The sequence below is a fragment of the Idiotropiscis lumnitzeri genome, chromosome 5 (assembly GCF_059441095.1).
Source record: "Idiotropiscis lumnitzeri isolate Australia: NSW breed Sydney's pygmy pipehorse chromosome 5, RoL_Ilum_1.0, whole genome shotgun sequence".
NCBI lineage: Eukaryota > Metazoa > Chordata > Actinopteri > Syngnathiformes > Syngnathidae > Idiotropiscis > Idiotropiscis lumnitzeri.
The window spans coordinates 30,256,497-30,269,922 of record NC_142395.1 but is presented as its reverse complement, the minus strand read 5'-3'; the positions used below and the strand labels follow the sequence as shown (position 1 = coordinate 30,269,922).

Genomic DNA, 13,426 nt, shown 5'->3' with positions numbered 1-13,426 from the left:
CTGCGGACAAACAGAGCGGCCCGCTCACTAAACGTCCCAACGGGACTCGCAAGTCAAGTCACCTGGAGCCCCGTCGCCGGCCTCCACGTGGCGGCACTCTCGACTCCCCTCGCCGATGTTCTCCAGCAGAACCTTCATCAGCACACGCAGGTCCTCCTGCCCCACGCTCACCTGGAGGCCACGGCCAGCGTTAGCGCGCTTACGCCGGCAACACCAAGCCACCCGAGCGCTACCTTGAGAGAGCGCAGCACTCCTCGCACATGCGCGGCCGGGATGTCGGAGAACCAGGACGAGGCCAAGTTTCTGGTGAGCGCAAGTTCCACGTTCATCGGTTCCAGGATCTCGATGTCCGCAGGGTAAGAGGAGTCGGAGCCGCCGCCGCCGCAGGCGCCGCTCGTTCTGTGGACGTTGAAGCCGTCCGTCAGCGACATTCTTCCCGCTTCCATCGCGCAAAACGCCAGCGGCTACCTGGAGAGTTTGAGCTGCGTGAGCTGAATGTCCACCTTGTCCACCACGACGGGTAGCGAGAATCCCCGTGCAGGCATCAGGCTGAAGCTGTTGGACACGGTGATGAGGCCGAAGTCCATCAGGACGGCGTTGCGGGAGGTGGACGACTGCGGCACCACGACGAGGGGCGCCTTCAGCCTGACATCCATGGACAGCCGGAAGCTCTTGTGGGCCAGGTGGCGCACGCTGGACGCCGCCTGAGCCGTGGCCGTGCTCACCGCTTCTTTGGCCGCGTGGAAGTTGTCCACGAACATCTGCGGCGAGCCGAGACCACACACAAATTGAGCTGAGGCAAAACGCACGGCGACTCACTCACTTGGTTTCCTTTGGACCGACCCCGGTGGAGATGCGCGGGAACGCCAATCCCTCGTCTCCCAAGCTGTCTTTCTAGCCTTTTTTTTTTTCCCTAACTCAAAACCTCCCCTAAAAGTCTGCGCTGCGTACGAGCCTACCTGTTAGAATAATATTAAGAGGTTATTATACATTTGCCGTGATGCAGCTTATTTTAACATGTAGCACATATAACATGTTGCAGTTTAATAGAGTGAACTGTGCTGAGTGTTTGCAGTGTGGGGGGTGATGCAGCGGGGCGCCTCTACTGCAGAGAGGTGCCTAGAATTGGCAGGGCGTGGCACTTCTTCAGAAGTGAGGATGAAGTAACCAACATTGTGATGAGTCCTGATAAAGAAGTTGGCCTCAAAGTCTGACGCAAGCGGCATCGTGCTAGGTCCTGATAAAAGATGTTGACGTGACCGGTACAAGATCGAAGGCTCATCTTCGGATATGCTGCCATGGATATTACGGCCCTGGATGAGGACCCGCTCCACTGAAGTCATCTTCCTGCAGCACTTCATTCAATTGACTCTTATATTATCTCATCTATTATTGCATAGCATCATTGTATGTGTCAAATGTTGCCCAGTTGGCATCCATTGCAGCCTGGTCATCCTGGAAGGGGGATTCCCCCATCTGTGGTCCCTTCTCAAGGTTTCTCACTTTTCCCCTAATGAGGTTTTGTGAGTTTTTCCTTGCCCTCCTGGGGGTTAAGATCGGGGATGTCGATTGTGGCTATGGAAAGCCCTTTGAGACTGTCTGTGATTAAGGGCTATACAAATAAAATGGACTTGACTTGACGTGAGAGTCAGCTGTGACCCACGACGGCACGCCAATGATAAACCGGACTAAACCAACTTATGAGAAGACGAACTGCACCACCCTTGAGTGTAATCTGATTCCCTGATGTTATAAAAGGGAATGTGTGAAAAGCATCGAGGAACAGGGGGGAGATAAAGTTGTCAAATAAACTTTGTTAACCTTTCTGTCTCCACTTGAGCTGTCTGTCTCTCCTTTTAGCTTTCGAACACTATATGTCAAATTGGCGAACCTGACACTACCCAAGCTACATTTTTACGTGTAAGGTGAACGGAGGTGAGGCCAAACATAATTCCAACCTCTGCGGCGTGTATAAGCGTAGTGACCCCCAAGCAAGCAAAACAAAACAAAATATGGTGTTTGTTGCCTGACCAGAAGCGACATGAGGAATTTGTGCAGGTAGACCATCCTGATGCAGCCGAGGCGCAAGGAGACCTTCCCGTCCACCTTGGACATGTCCCCGTAGTCATCGTCGCCCTCGGTGGCCGCCGGAAACAAACACAGCTTGAGGCTGAACACCTCGTCGCCCACGATGGAAACGGCCTACACGACGACAACAAAATGGATTTCACATTTGCTCAAGCGTCATATTTGATTTTCAAATGATCTTTTGAATTCAAATCTATTTCATATTTTTTCATGCACAAAGAGTGAACAGTTGTTAGTGTGATGAAGTGATGAATCATTTGGAATATTATTGAGTGAAATCAAACTCCTCTTCTCATTTGGCAAACTTGACAATTGTACAGTCCATGTCAAAGTTTTTGATTTTTTTTTTTACTCTTAGCAAAAATAAATGATTATTTTTTTTAATGATATTGTCTGCGATTTATTGATGACAATAAAGACCAATTGCTCCATACAAGGCATGAAGAGAGATTATGTATAATTGAAGTGCATTTCACAACAAAAACAGTCTTAAAATGAGATCAATCTAGAAGAAATGCAAAATGATTCATTTCAACGTTAAAAGAATGATGACCAAAATATTCTTTGATAATAATTGAAAAAGAATCAATTATCGGATCAAATGAGCGACAATTTAGCAACAAAGCAATTCATGAAGCGGATGAGTGCGCACGTTTTAAAAAGTGGAAAAGACCTTTTTGTGAATGCACTTGGGGTTAGCGTCGGTCACCACGATGTCTCGGAGGCGAGCGAACACCTCCGTCCGCTCGCTCTGCACCAGCACCGACGCGTCCATGCCTGCAGGGCGGCGACACACAGCCGAGCCTTTGCGACGTTTTGCCATTCACAAGCTCAAAGAAATCCAAGTGAAGCAGGCATATGTATTTTGTTGTTTGGGGACGCATTTGGCAACTTTCAAATGAACAGATGATCATTTCACAATAATGGACAAATAAAGAAATGAAACCGATCCAAGAATCCAAAATTGGATGTTGACCCCTTTGGAGGCAACAGCAAAAATGTCTTCATTCTTCTCTCGCTCGTTGTCTTAGCAGGAGCGCTAAGTCTCGCGGTCGATCAGACCGAGCGGGCAAAATAGCGATTTCAACGTCCCCACTCGTACGTGCGACGGAACAGAAGCAAAGTCGAGTCTTGACTTACCTTCCACTCGAATGTCGGCAATGCTGCGGCGGTCGTCGCAAAGCTCCACGTGGAAACATTCCAGCACGGCCAACAACTTGAAGCTGAACACATCCGCGTCTTTGACGCCTTTCGACACTGAGGTGAGAAAAAAAAAAAAACAAGGACATGGAATTTTTTTATTTGATTAGAGTTACAAAAATAACTCCTTTAATGCTCAGCAAAAATAAAGGCATGAATTAAAGTCAGAACTTTTGAAGACCCTAAAAAGTACTTTGTCCGTTCTACCACACAAGTAAAATCGGGAAAAATGGTCAATTTTCTCGCCGATTTTTGGGGTTGGAATATTTCAATGACATGATATTATCTCTGTCTTATAAGGCTGAAACTTTTTTTTGTTTTTTGGAGGGGACTGTTTTAAGTCATTATCTTTGTCCAAACGGTGTTTCGAAGCAACGATTCGTCAGGCTTTGACGATTCGGTGACGCGCTTTACAATGTAGTACCTCGTCATGCCACAACATGACGAGCAGCACTGACCTCTACTGGAAGGCACGCGGAGGAATTAATAGAAAGAAGAAGAGGCAAAGAAGGCGGGCGGCTGAAATTGGGAACGTGTTCCCACTGAGCGTGTGTTCCAAAATTACTCGCTTTGGGCAAACGGAAATGCAGGCGCCCTTTTTGCTTCCGATTATTCCGGGATTGACACCCGCACAGCACATCGTTCTCGGGATCTGAAACTAAAACACTTCTCGATGACCCGCCAGAGAGACGTCCGTCGTGGCTGGGGAGAGGGAAATCAGATAAGCGGCGGATAAAGGAATGGGCCGACGTACAATATCGTGATGAACTGTCAATATTGCATTCATTGTCTCCAAATGTTTGGTTTTTTTCATATTCGACTTACATCAGCTTTTACTGTGGAAAACGATGCTCACCATTTTTGCGTATTTTATGACAAGAATTGGACCAAAGCAGGAAACCAATCATGATCAATGTTTGCTTTTTTTTTCTGTACCGTCAGTTTGAAATCATGTCCCGGTGCTGCAAAATGGGAAGGATGTTTTTTGCCATGCGATTAATCGGCAAACTAATTGACAGACAAATCACAAAGCAAAATAAAAATAATCAGGTATAACTCGAAGCGACAAAGTTAGATTTCTTTTCCTCGATGCTTTGCCGACGTGTGCCGTTGGTGAGCGTCGCTCCTCCATGCGTGTCGAAGCGGCGGCGGCACATTTTCAACCGCAGCCACCCTCATTGCCGTCGGCATTTCCCGGCTACGGCATTTGTCCATAAGCCGGGAAAAGCGCGTGCCGAATCTGGCTCGTGCGGACCGGGCGGGGCCCTGACCTGCCCTGTGCCGGTCTTTGTCGGCCGGCTTCCTGGCGTCCGCGTCCGCGTTGCGTTCGGAAGGAAGTTGCGGCGCTACGGCGCTGGCCAGGAAGTCCATGGTGGAGCGCAAGGCTTTGGCGTCGAGAAGAAAATCCAGCGAGGAAAACTGCACCTGGGGGACGCAGCATGGTCACAACTTGCGGTCAATTTAGCAGAGCAGTACGGGGACCGCCTCGCGCTAGCTGCTTGTGCCACTTTGGCAACCAAAGCTCACATCGGCCGTTGCGTACGCGGACGGGTGGGACAAAAAAATGCTAGCAGCGAGAGCGACTATTGACGGAATGATGAGACGTTGCGACGCTACGAGTGGAAGTCGAAGGTGCGCTCCCACCTTCAGCGTTTGCTCCGTGTTGTCAAAGAGCGTCGAGAAGACGGGCCCGCTCGGATCCGCCTGCGGTACGAAACGGGAGAAAGTCATCCGGCGCCGCCTTGGGCCGCTCAGCGCAAGCGGCAGGCACGTGCCGGCCAACTCACCTTGATGAAGTCCACCTTGAGGAGGTCGGCGTCGCGCTGCTCCGAGCAGCCGATCAGACGAAGAGGACCGCCGTCTGGAAGAAAACGGACCACTGTTTTTTTTTTTTTATGCGTTGCTGCTCATGCGTGCTCAGGGGATTATGCGGACGAGATATTTCTGGGATGGGGAAATTGTCTTCTTTTGCATCCATTCATTTTGGAGAAATGAGGGGGGAAAAAACGACAAACTTTCTTGGGTGGGCCACTGAGGTTCAAGTTGGGTTTTGCATTTTGGTCCCACCACCTCGACTAAGGGGTCCCAGTCCCAAGTTCCAACCCCTGTCGATATGTTTGGACAGGTCCTCTCGGATCTTGTTTGGCTGCTGAGCGGCGTTCCATACATTCGTTAGGAAGACGAACCAATTGCTGGCGGCACAAGAGGATGGCGATTGAACACGTGCGCGCAGACTTTGTCTACTGACCGGCCACGTCGCAGTAGTCCAGCGTGATTCTCCTTAGGTAAAAGGTGAGGCTGGCGTCGAAGGTCCGCATCTTGCCCTGCGCTCCCAGCTGACAAACGCGGAGCGCCAGCACCGTCTTCTCGCGCTCGACTTGCCGCGTCAGCTCCAGCAGCACCTGAAGGCCACACCGGGACGCCTTCTAAACGCCGCGCACACACCAGCCGCACAATGCTCCAGAGCAACGCACACCTCTTTGATTTCAAACTTGAACTGAAGGTCTGTCAGCTCTTCCAGAGCGCAGCGCTGGTGCTCATCCTCCGGCGACTTCTCGCTGCCGTCCGAATCTGACAGACGGAAAAAGATAGAGCGTCCGTTTGGGACCGGGAGCGGGAGCGGGAGCGGGAGCGGGAGCGGGACCGGGACCGGGACCGTCATCTCACCTGCCTCGGCCACATCCAGGAGTGCGGGATGGAGGGCGAGGTCTCGAGGTCGCAACTCTGACAAAGTCAGCACCTGCAGTCGACATGTCCAGCGAAATACGGTCAAGGCAAGAGAATAAAAATGGTCAAATTGTTTGTCCTTTTTGCATTCACAGTTATCACAATAAATACATTTGTGGAATAATTCAAGCATCAAATCATTTAGACAAGTTTTGCTGTCATAATAATTAGGGCTGCAACAGACAACAATTATTTCAATATTCCCAAAACATAAACTTTTCATTTCCACGAGTGACACTTGATTAGGATTTGATTGTAATCAAAACTAGGACTCCTCACGTTGTAATTTGCAATCAATGACGTTTGTGACAGTACACTGCACCTTGTCTGTAGGCGTGGTGGGCGGGGCGGACGGGCGGGGCAGCGGAATGCTGCGCAGCAGCTCCACAACATTGCGGACCTTCTCATCCGACATCTTGACGTGCACGAGCGGGAGCTCGCCCGAAAGCTTCAACCTGCGGCACAATGTTGATGCATTTGGGCCGAGCGGGCGAGCGCACTTTGCCGTTGCATGAGCGCACATTAGATGGGCTCATGAATCAAGCAAACAATTTCGATTTGAACACAAGCAACTCATGCAGATGGAGTATTTTATACACCTGGAGAACAACATGCACTCCTTTACTCGACGCACCACGAATAGGACACTTTTATATCGCTGCTCAAAAAGAGAAGTTTGGCAGACGGGGATTTCTTGTGTCCAGAAACCTTTTCAATGTCTTGGCTTGCCAACACTATTGGGCCGTTAACATGATTCGGAGCCCTCATCACTGCGTGGCGTGAGGCACTGAGCCCTTTCGCCCCCCCCCCCCAAAAAAATAAAAAATTTGCAGAGTAACTTGGAAATGTCTTCAAAGGTGACCGAACGCGGAGGCCAAAAACACTGGCGTTGGAAAATAGACTAGCAAACTTTTTGAGCTTGTGTCGTATGAATGGCAGAAATCAACGAACGCGCAGAAATGAGATTCAGCACATCATCGTACCGGCAACATCGCCATCTACTGGCACGCGTTGGTCATTCCCGTTGGCGGGCAGGCGGAGGCTTGCGAGAAGGCTGGAGCGTACGTACCTGGCCATCCGGGCGTCCTTGTCCACCATGCACTTGGACAAGTGAAGCGTCACATCGAGGGGCTGCAGAATGTGCTGCCCGGAAGAATTCTGCAAGCGCGACGACTTCCACTCGTCACCTGGACGCCCAAAGCAAACACTGTCGGCATTGCGACACGTTTCAACATCACCTTTGTCGCTCAAACACGGACGCGAGCCATTTGTCTCCGGCACGATGAGCGACACGAGTCTTGGAGTAACCGGCAACTTTGACATGCAAAGACACGACATGAGTGCGGGAATTCGTTGGGTCATGTGGAGGTGCCGTTGTGCACTAGGAGCACCCCAGTGGCAGCCGTGCAGCCCGCTGGTGGACGGGTTAGCGTATCGGGCCTGCAGTCTATGGGTTGTGGGTCTGATCCCTTCCTGTGTGGAGTTTGCATGTTCCCCCCCGTGCCTGTGTGGCTTTTCTCCGGGTACTCCGCTTTCCGCCCACATTCCCTTCAAAAAACATTGGGGACCCTCCAAATGGCCCCCATGTGTGATTGTGAGCGCCGATGGTCATTTGTGTTTGTGCCTGCCCGGCACTTGGCTGGCAACCCGTTCCGGGAGCCCCCCAGCCAAGCGAGCCAAGACGGCCGGGCCCCAGCACGCCCGCGACCCTTGTGAGGAGAAGCAGAACAGATAAAAGATGGAGGGATTTTTGGGGGGCTTGACTTCCTCTTCAAAATTGGCAACAATGGGCCCATTTTCCCGCCCTCCCACCTTAATATTTAACAAGACAACATAAAGTGCACACACTCCCGGCTAGCCTAACACAAAACAGAAAAAGATTCAAACATTTTGGGTTCTACACTTAAACAAATACGAAAGTCGAACGCAGGCCTACATTAAAAAAACATTTAAATTGGGGGTGAGTGATTTGGGACAGAGGAGGTCACATTGAATCGGACTTTATTTCCTCTTGCTTTGTTTTAGTTTTCTTTTCTTCCTTTGTGTGCGTACCTGACTTGCTGTACAGTACTTGCACTCGTCTCAGTTCCACGCTGTATCGCTCGTACGCTCGGTCCATGATCTCCTCCAGGGATGAGAAGGACGACGAGGACAAACGCACGTTCTCGTCAACACTGTTAAACTGACACACACACACACACTCTATTTAACAGCGTCTGTGCGTCTGTCTGTCGTTTGAAGACATTTTTTTCTTTCGCTTTCGACTCCACATGAAACTGACGCTGTTGTGCCGTTATCGATTGTTTGCGTTTTTAACTTCCCGCTCATTTCGATGACACCAAATGGAAAGCGCTTTGCTCCGGCTCCAGCCGGTGTGGAATGCGCTCTACAAATCAAGTTGTGTCATGTTCTGACCTGCAGGCTTCCAAAGTCGACAATGATGAGTTCGGCGGTGTCCGAGTAGAACCCCGACTTGGGCAGCAGAAGGTAGGAGGGACGCAGGTGGATCTTCAAGTCCAGAACCTTCCGCGTCTCGATGATGTGAGACAAGCCTGCAAAGACGCCGCAAGGTCAAGCGGAGGAAAACGGGAGGCCGCCTCCGAACGCTCCGCACCCAGACAGACACCTGTTGCCGTCTTTTCTTTGAGCTCTTCCAGTTTGGAAAGCGTGGCTGATGTCAGCACTTCCAGGTCCACGCCTTTGCTCATCGTGAAGAAGTCCGCCAAACTGTTCACCGTCATCTGGAAGGGCCAAGAAGACATGAGACGGCGTCGGCGCGACGGCCGCTTGGCGTGCCGGCTTACGGCGTCGTAGATGATCTGCACGGGCTGCGAGTGGACGCGGACGCGGTGATCGGCCAGGCCGTCGTCGGGGTTGAGCTCGAAGGCCACGCGCAGCAGCGATGCCGCCGAGTCGCCCGCCGACGAGATGAGGGAGGGCGCGCCGCCGCCACCGTCCAGGCCCGTCACGCTCCACTGCTGCAGGGACGCCTCCATCCTGCCCCCCCCCCAAAAAAAAAGTTTGAGGGTAATTCCACCTCAAAGACCATAAAGGAAAAATCGATTTTTTTGGTCCTAGCACAAGAATAAAGTGGAAATATCACAAAACAATTGCAGGTATCAATAATGATGAGAAAGAAGATGCAAAATCTTTTGCATCTAGCTCCGCCCACCTGAGGGCCTGGGCTCCGGGTCTCTGTGAAATGTTGGTGCTCAGGTGGATCATCTGGACTTGGAGGATCTCCGGAACGTGCGCTCGCTCTCTGACCGTCACCGAGGTCCTGAACAGCTGGAAGGTGAGCGCCACGGCAACATACTGCGCACGACAGCGCAACGTTTTGTCGGGCCAAGACAAAAGCAACTTTACTTGTAGTTCAGGAACAGAGCGCTTTGCATCGAGAAGAACAAACAAAGTCGGCATCACGTTGCATCACAACGCATTCTTGCAAAGCGACGCGACGCGACGGGTATGGCTCCCAAAGCCGGCTACCATTGCTCGTGGAAGTGCCGCACTTTGTCTTTCAAAATAAGAGCATCAGACAGGGCCACTGTTGTTTTTCTCTATGATGACAAAATAGTTCGTTAACGGCCCTTTTTTTGTCAGGACGGCGACGGTGAGCTTAAATGTGGCTCTTTGACGACGACGACAACGCGACGTGACCCTCATGAATTTTTGTTGGCGAGACGACGCGGGACGAATTTGTTCGCGTGCGATTGATGATTGATCACCGAGGACTCACTGAGTCAGCGTTCGGTGCAACCCATCCTGGTTTGGCCACGCCCACCACGGCGCACGCAGACGCCAGCCAAACTCCGCCTCCGCATGAGCGCTCAGCGTCGTCATTTTGGCTTCCCTCAAAGTGAATTCTGGTTGTGATCAAGTCAAGAAGACCAAGAGACGTTTGATCCACTCCGGACTTCGAACAGGTCGACGACAAAACGTTTGGATTGGATGTCGCCGCAACAGTCGCCAAATCAAACGTTTCGGTTCTCGCTTTTGGAGCGATGAGCATCGATTCCACCCTGACCACTTTATTCTGTTTGGAACGCATCGTCGCGAGTCGACCGTGGCCAGGTCGTGGCTATCGGGTGCCGATTTTGAACTAAAACAGACTAAATTCCAATAATCAGAGCAACTTTTTAGGAGTTTTTGTCGACTAAAACTAGACTCAAACTATGACGAAACGTGACAAGACCAAATAAGCATTTCCGGCCAAAAGACTAAATGTAAATCTGAAACGCAAGACTGGACAGGAAGTGCGAGATCTGCACTGCAATGTTGGTAAACGGAGGTCCAGTTTTATTTCCACGGCGGCTCTCGCTGGATGCAAAAGGTTTTGACGGGACGGGACGGCGTTGTTTGTACCTGTTTGGGCAAGGCGAGGTTATGCGAGCTGCCGCTGTATCCGATGGCGGCGTACAGCTTCTCCTTTTCCTCCGCCGTCATGATGCTGTCCAAAGCCGAGCCTAAGGCGCACAAAAATCGGTCGGCTCGGCAACACCTCCCGCGCTGACGTCCCGGCGCCCCGACTGACCTTCGGCCTCCGATTCGTGAGCCTCCTTCTTGGGCTTGCGGCCGAAGAAGCCGCTAAAGAATCCGCCTTGCTTGTGGACCCACGAAGCTTTCTTGGTGTCGACCTTCTGCCCCGAGCGCACCACCTGCGGCAAGATAAGTAGTCGGCGTTCAGATCACATTTGGCTCGCGTCATTTGTTTTTTGGAAGTTTTCCTGGCACTCCAGCGGGTCACGATCAGGAGTTGACGAGGTCAACCGAGGCCTCCTGGTGATTGAATTCTTGACACCAAACGCGGCGTCAAAACAGCAAAACGCACGCCTTTTGGTCCATCTCGGGAGGCAAATGATGTTCAAGTCTGAAGTGACCAATCATGGCTCAGCTTCAGAGAACAGGTGAGTCGCGATTGGTCGTGACCTGAGCAACTGTCGAGTCATTTTCAGAAAGGGACAAAAGGGATAAACGTGTTCTTGCTACGTTCAGACCAGTGAAGGTGCGTTGTCATGACACAGTAGGTCAGCAGGCTCTCGATGGCCGAGTGGTAGAAGGCCGGCAGCAGCTTCTTGTCCACGTTGAATTCCCTGAGGACCATCAGGAAGTGCAGACGCTGGTGGACCTTCTTTATCACTGCTGTGGTGTTGCGTGTCCACGAGAGGTCATCGGCGAACTCGACTCCTAGGAACTTGAACCCGAGGACCCTCTCCACCCACGTGCCTTTGATGTAGAGGGGGAGGGGCAGCGCAGTCTCGTTCCTCCTGAAGTCGATGACGATCTTCTTTGTTTTTGCAATGTTGAGTTGCAGTCTGTTGTCCTCGCACCAAGCCGTCGGTCTCCGGACCTCCTCCCTGTAGGCTGCCTCGTCACCTTTCGAGATCAGACCGACCACTGTCGTATCGTCAGCAAATTTGACGACGGTGTTGTTTCCGTGGGTTGAGCTGCAGTCGTAGGTGAAGAGGGCGTACGGGAGAGGGCTCAGCACGCATCCTTGAGGGGAACCGGTGCTCAGCGTACGGGTGGAGGACGTGTAGGGGCCATTGGACAAAGAGTCCCTAATCCAGGTGCCGGTGAAGGGCGGGAGGCCGAGAATGTCTAGTTTGGAGATGAGGATGTGCAGGACGATTGTATTGATCATATATATGATATGATAGATAATATGCCAGTTTAAAAAAGAAATAATAAAAAAAATGCATATAAGTTCACATCTTTATTTGCATCTTTTTCTGGTCTCGTTTTTGGCCAACTCATACTAAAAAAATAAATAAATAAATCAACAACCATTTAACTCATTTACTGCCTTTGACGGCTAAAGACGTCAAAGATCCTTTTTTTTTTTCACCCGGCTGGTATTGAATGACAATTACTGTAAGCTGCTACTTTTTTTTTCGTTACATTTTGAAGCATGCGGCTAATACAACGGTGCGGCATTTCTGCGTACTTTTCTTTCACCCATAGGGGCGCTCTAGAGTTCCGAAAATACGCCCAATAAATCTTGAGCTTTTTTTTTTTCTCTTGGGCCTGTTCTTTTTTAATGAGCAAAGTTGTTGGCGCGTTCAAAGGCACAGTTTGAACAAACTGTTGACGGACCTTGATGTGCATTCACACTACTAAATCGTTCTGTACACAACTCATTTTTGTAACAAAGACGACTGCGGCTTGTGAATCGCCATTTTGGAAATGGTCTCACTGTTAAAATGATTCAAAACAAACTAACAGCTTTTTTTTCCCAGGTGTCATTTTGCATATTTCAATGTCGGGTGACATCCATCTGGAAGTTTGCATTTGTGTATTTTTTTTTTTTTTTCTCTCCGCAACCCAGACAAGACTGGCTAGGCGCTGGCTCGCGCGACACAATCTGGACAACCGTCTTTTCCTTTCAGCGAGTAGTTTTATTAATCGTCTGCAAGCTTTATTGCGAAGGGAACATCTCCACTCTTTTATTGTGATTTTCGAACTTGAATGCGTGCCTTACCTCCATGTGGGCCTGCTGTCGAGCCAAAGTGATATTGAACACATCCAGAACTTTCTCCAGGTCCTGGTACAAGCACAAAGTTGTCGGCATAAGCGCGACGGTCTCGAGAGCCGATTTGTTAGCTCGGCGCGTTCGGACCTGAAGCTGGCTCTCGGTGTCGGGGCTCGGCTTGTTCTGGCTCAGGACTTTGGTCTTGTAGGCCGCCTTGTAGGTCTTGACGTGACGGCGGTGTTGTTTTATGTTGGACCAGGACCACATGCGGCTTGACCGGCGGACGTGAAGCTCCAAGATGCTGCTGAAGGCGTAGCGCCACCTAGTGCACAGGCAGAAAACAAGTGAATTCAATGTGCAAAACACGATTCAAGAACTTGTACTCTTGTGCATTTAGTTTACTGCCGCTTCCTTTCTATTTTCTGCACTCTTCCCCCCGGGCTGGGGAACTCGGTGACGGTGACCCACTAGGAAGCTTAAGGTATCGACCAACTGGACGGGGACCTGTTTGACTGAAGTCGTCCTCCTGCAGCGCATCATCTCAACAATTTATTCATAGACTTTGGTAGCATCTAATCGAATCATTTGTTGACATGTTTACTGCCGCTTCTTCTCTTTTCTGCCCCGTCGTCCCCTGCTTGGGAATTAGGTGACCGTGATGACGACACTGACCAACCGGGGAAGTCGTCTTCGTGCAGCGCCTCATCTGATTTACAAACGTATATATTTCAGCACTTAGTTGAATTTCTTGTTGGCCTGTTTTTTTTTTTCTGTCCCCGGTTGCCCGGCTTGGGAATTAGGCGATGGTGATTCACGTGGAAGTGGCTGATCTGATTTGACACCAACCGACCGGTACGAGATCAAAGGTGGACCACATCCTCGGAGGTGCCGCCACGGAGATTACGGTTCTGATCAAGTGGACGAGGACGCGCTCCACTG

General features: G+C 50.7%; 1 protein-coding gene across 1 annotated transcript in view; it reads right to left on the bottom strand.

The window, feature by feature from the left end:
• Positions 1-13,426, bottom strand: part of vps13c (vacuolar protein sorting 13 homolog C) — a 46,791-nt gene that overhangs the window by 23,133 nt on the left and 10,232 nt on the right. The window contains 23 exon segments of the mRNA XM_088296766.1: positions 63-171; positions 234-399; positions 469-761; positions 2,032-2,202; positions 2,762-2,865; positions 3,229-3,345; positions 4,560-4,713; positions 4,933-4,992; positions 5,076-5,149; positions 5,537-5,690; positions 5,765-5,859; positions 5,956-6,028; positions 6,338-6,470; positions 7,085-7,202; positions 8,068-8,197; positions 8,431-8,567; positions 8,642-8,756; positions 8,820-9,012; positions 9,188-9,330; positions 10,381-10,481; positions 10,550-10,673; positions 12,497-12,559; positions 12,635-12,809. Coding sequence (XP_088152892.1) covers positions 63-171; positions 234-399; positions 469-761; positions 2,032-2,202; positions 2,762-2,865; positions 3,229-3,345; positions 4,560-4,713; positions 4,933-4,992; positions 5,076-5,149; positions 5,537-5,690; positions 5,765-5,859; positions 5,956-6,028; positions 6,338-6,470; positions 7,085-7,202; positions 8,068-8,197; positions 8,431-8,567; positions 8,642-8,756; positions 8,820-9,012; positions 9,188-9,330; positions 10,381-10,481; positions 10,550-10,673; positions 12,497-12,559; positions 12,635-12,809 — 3,002 coding nt within the window.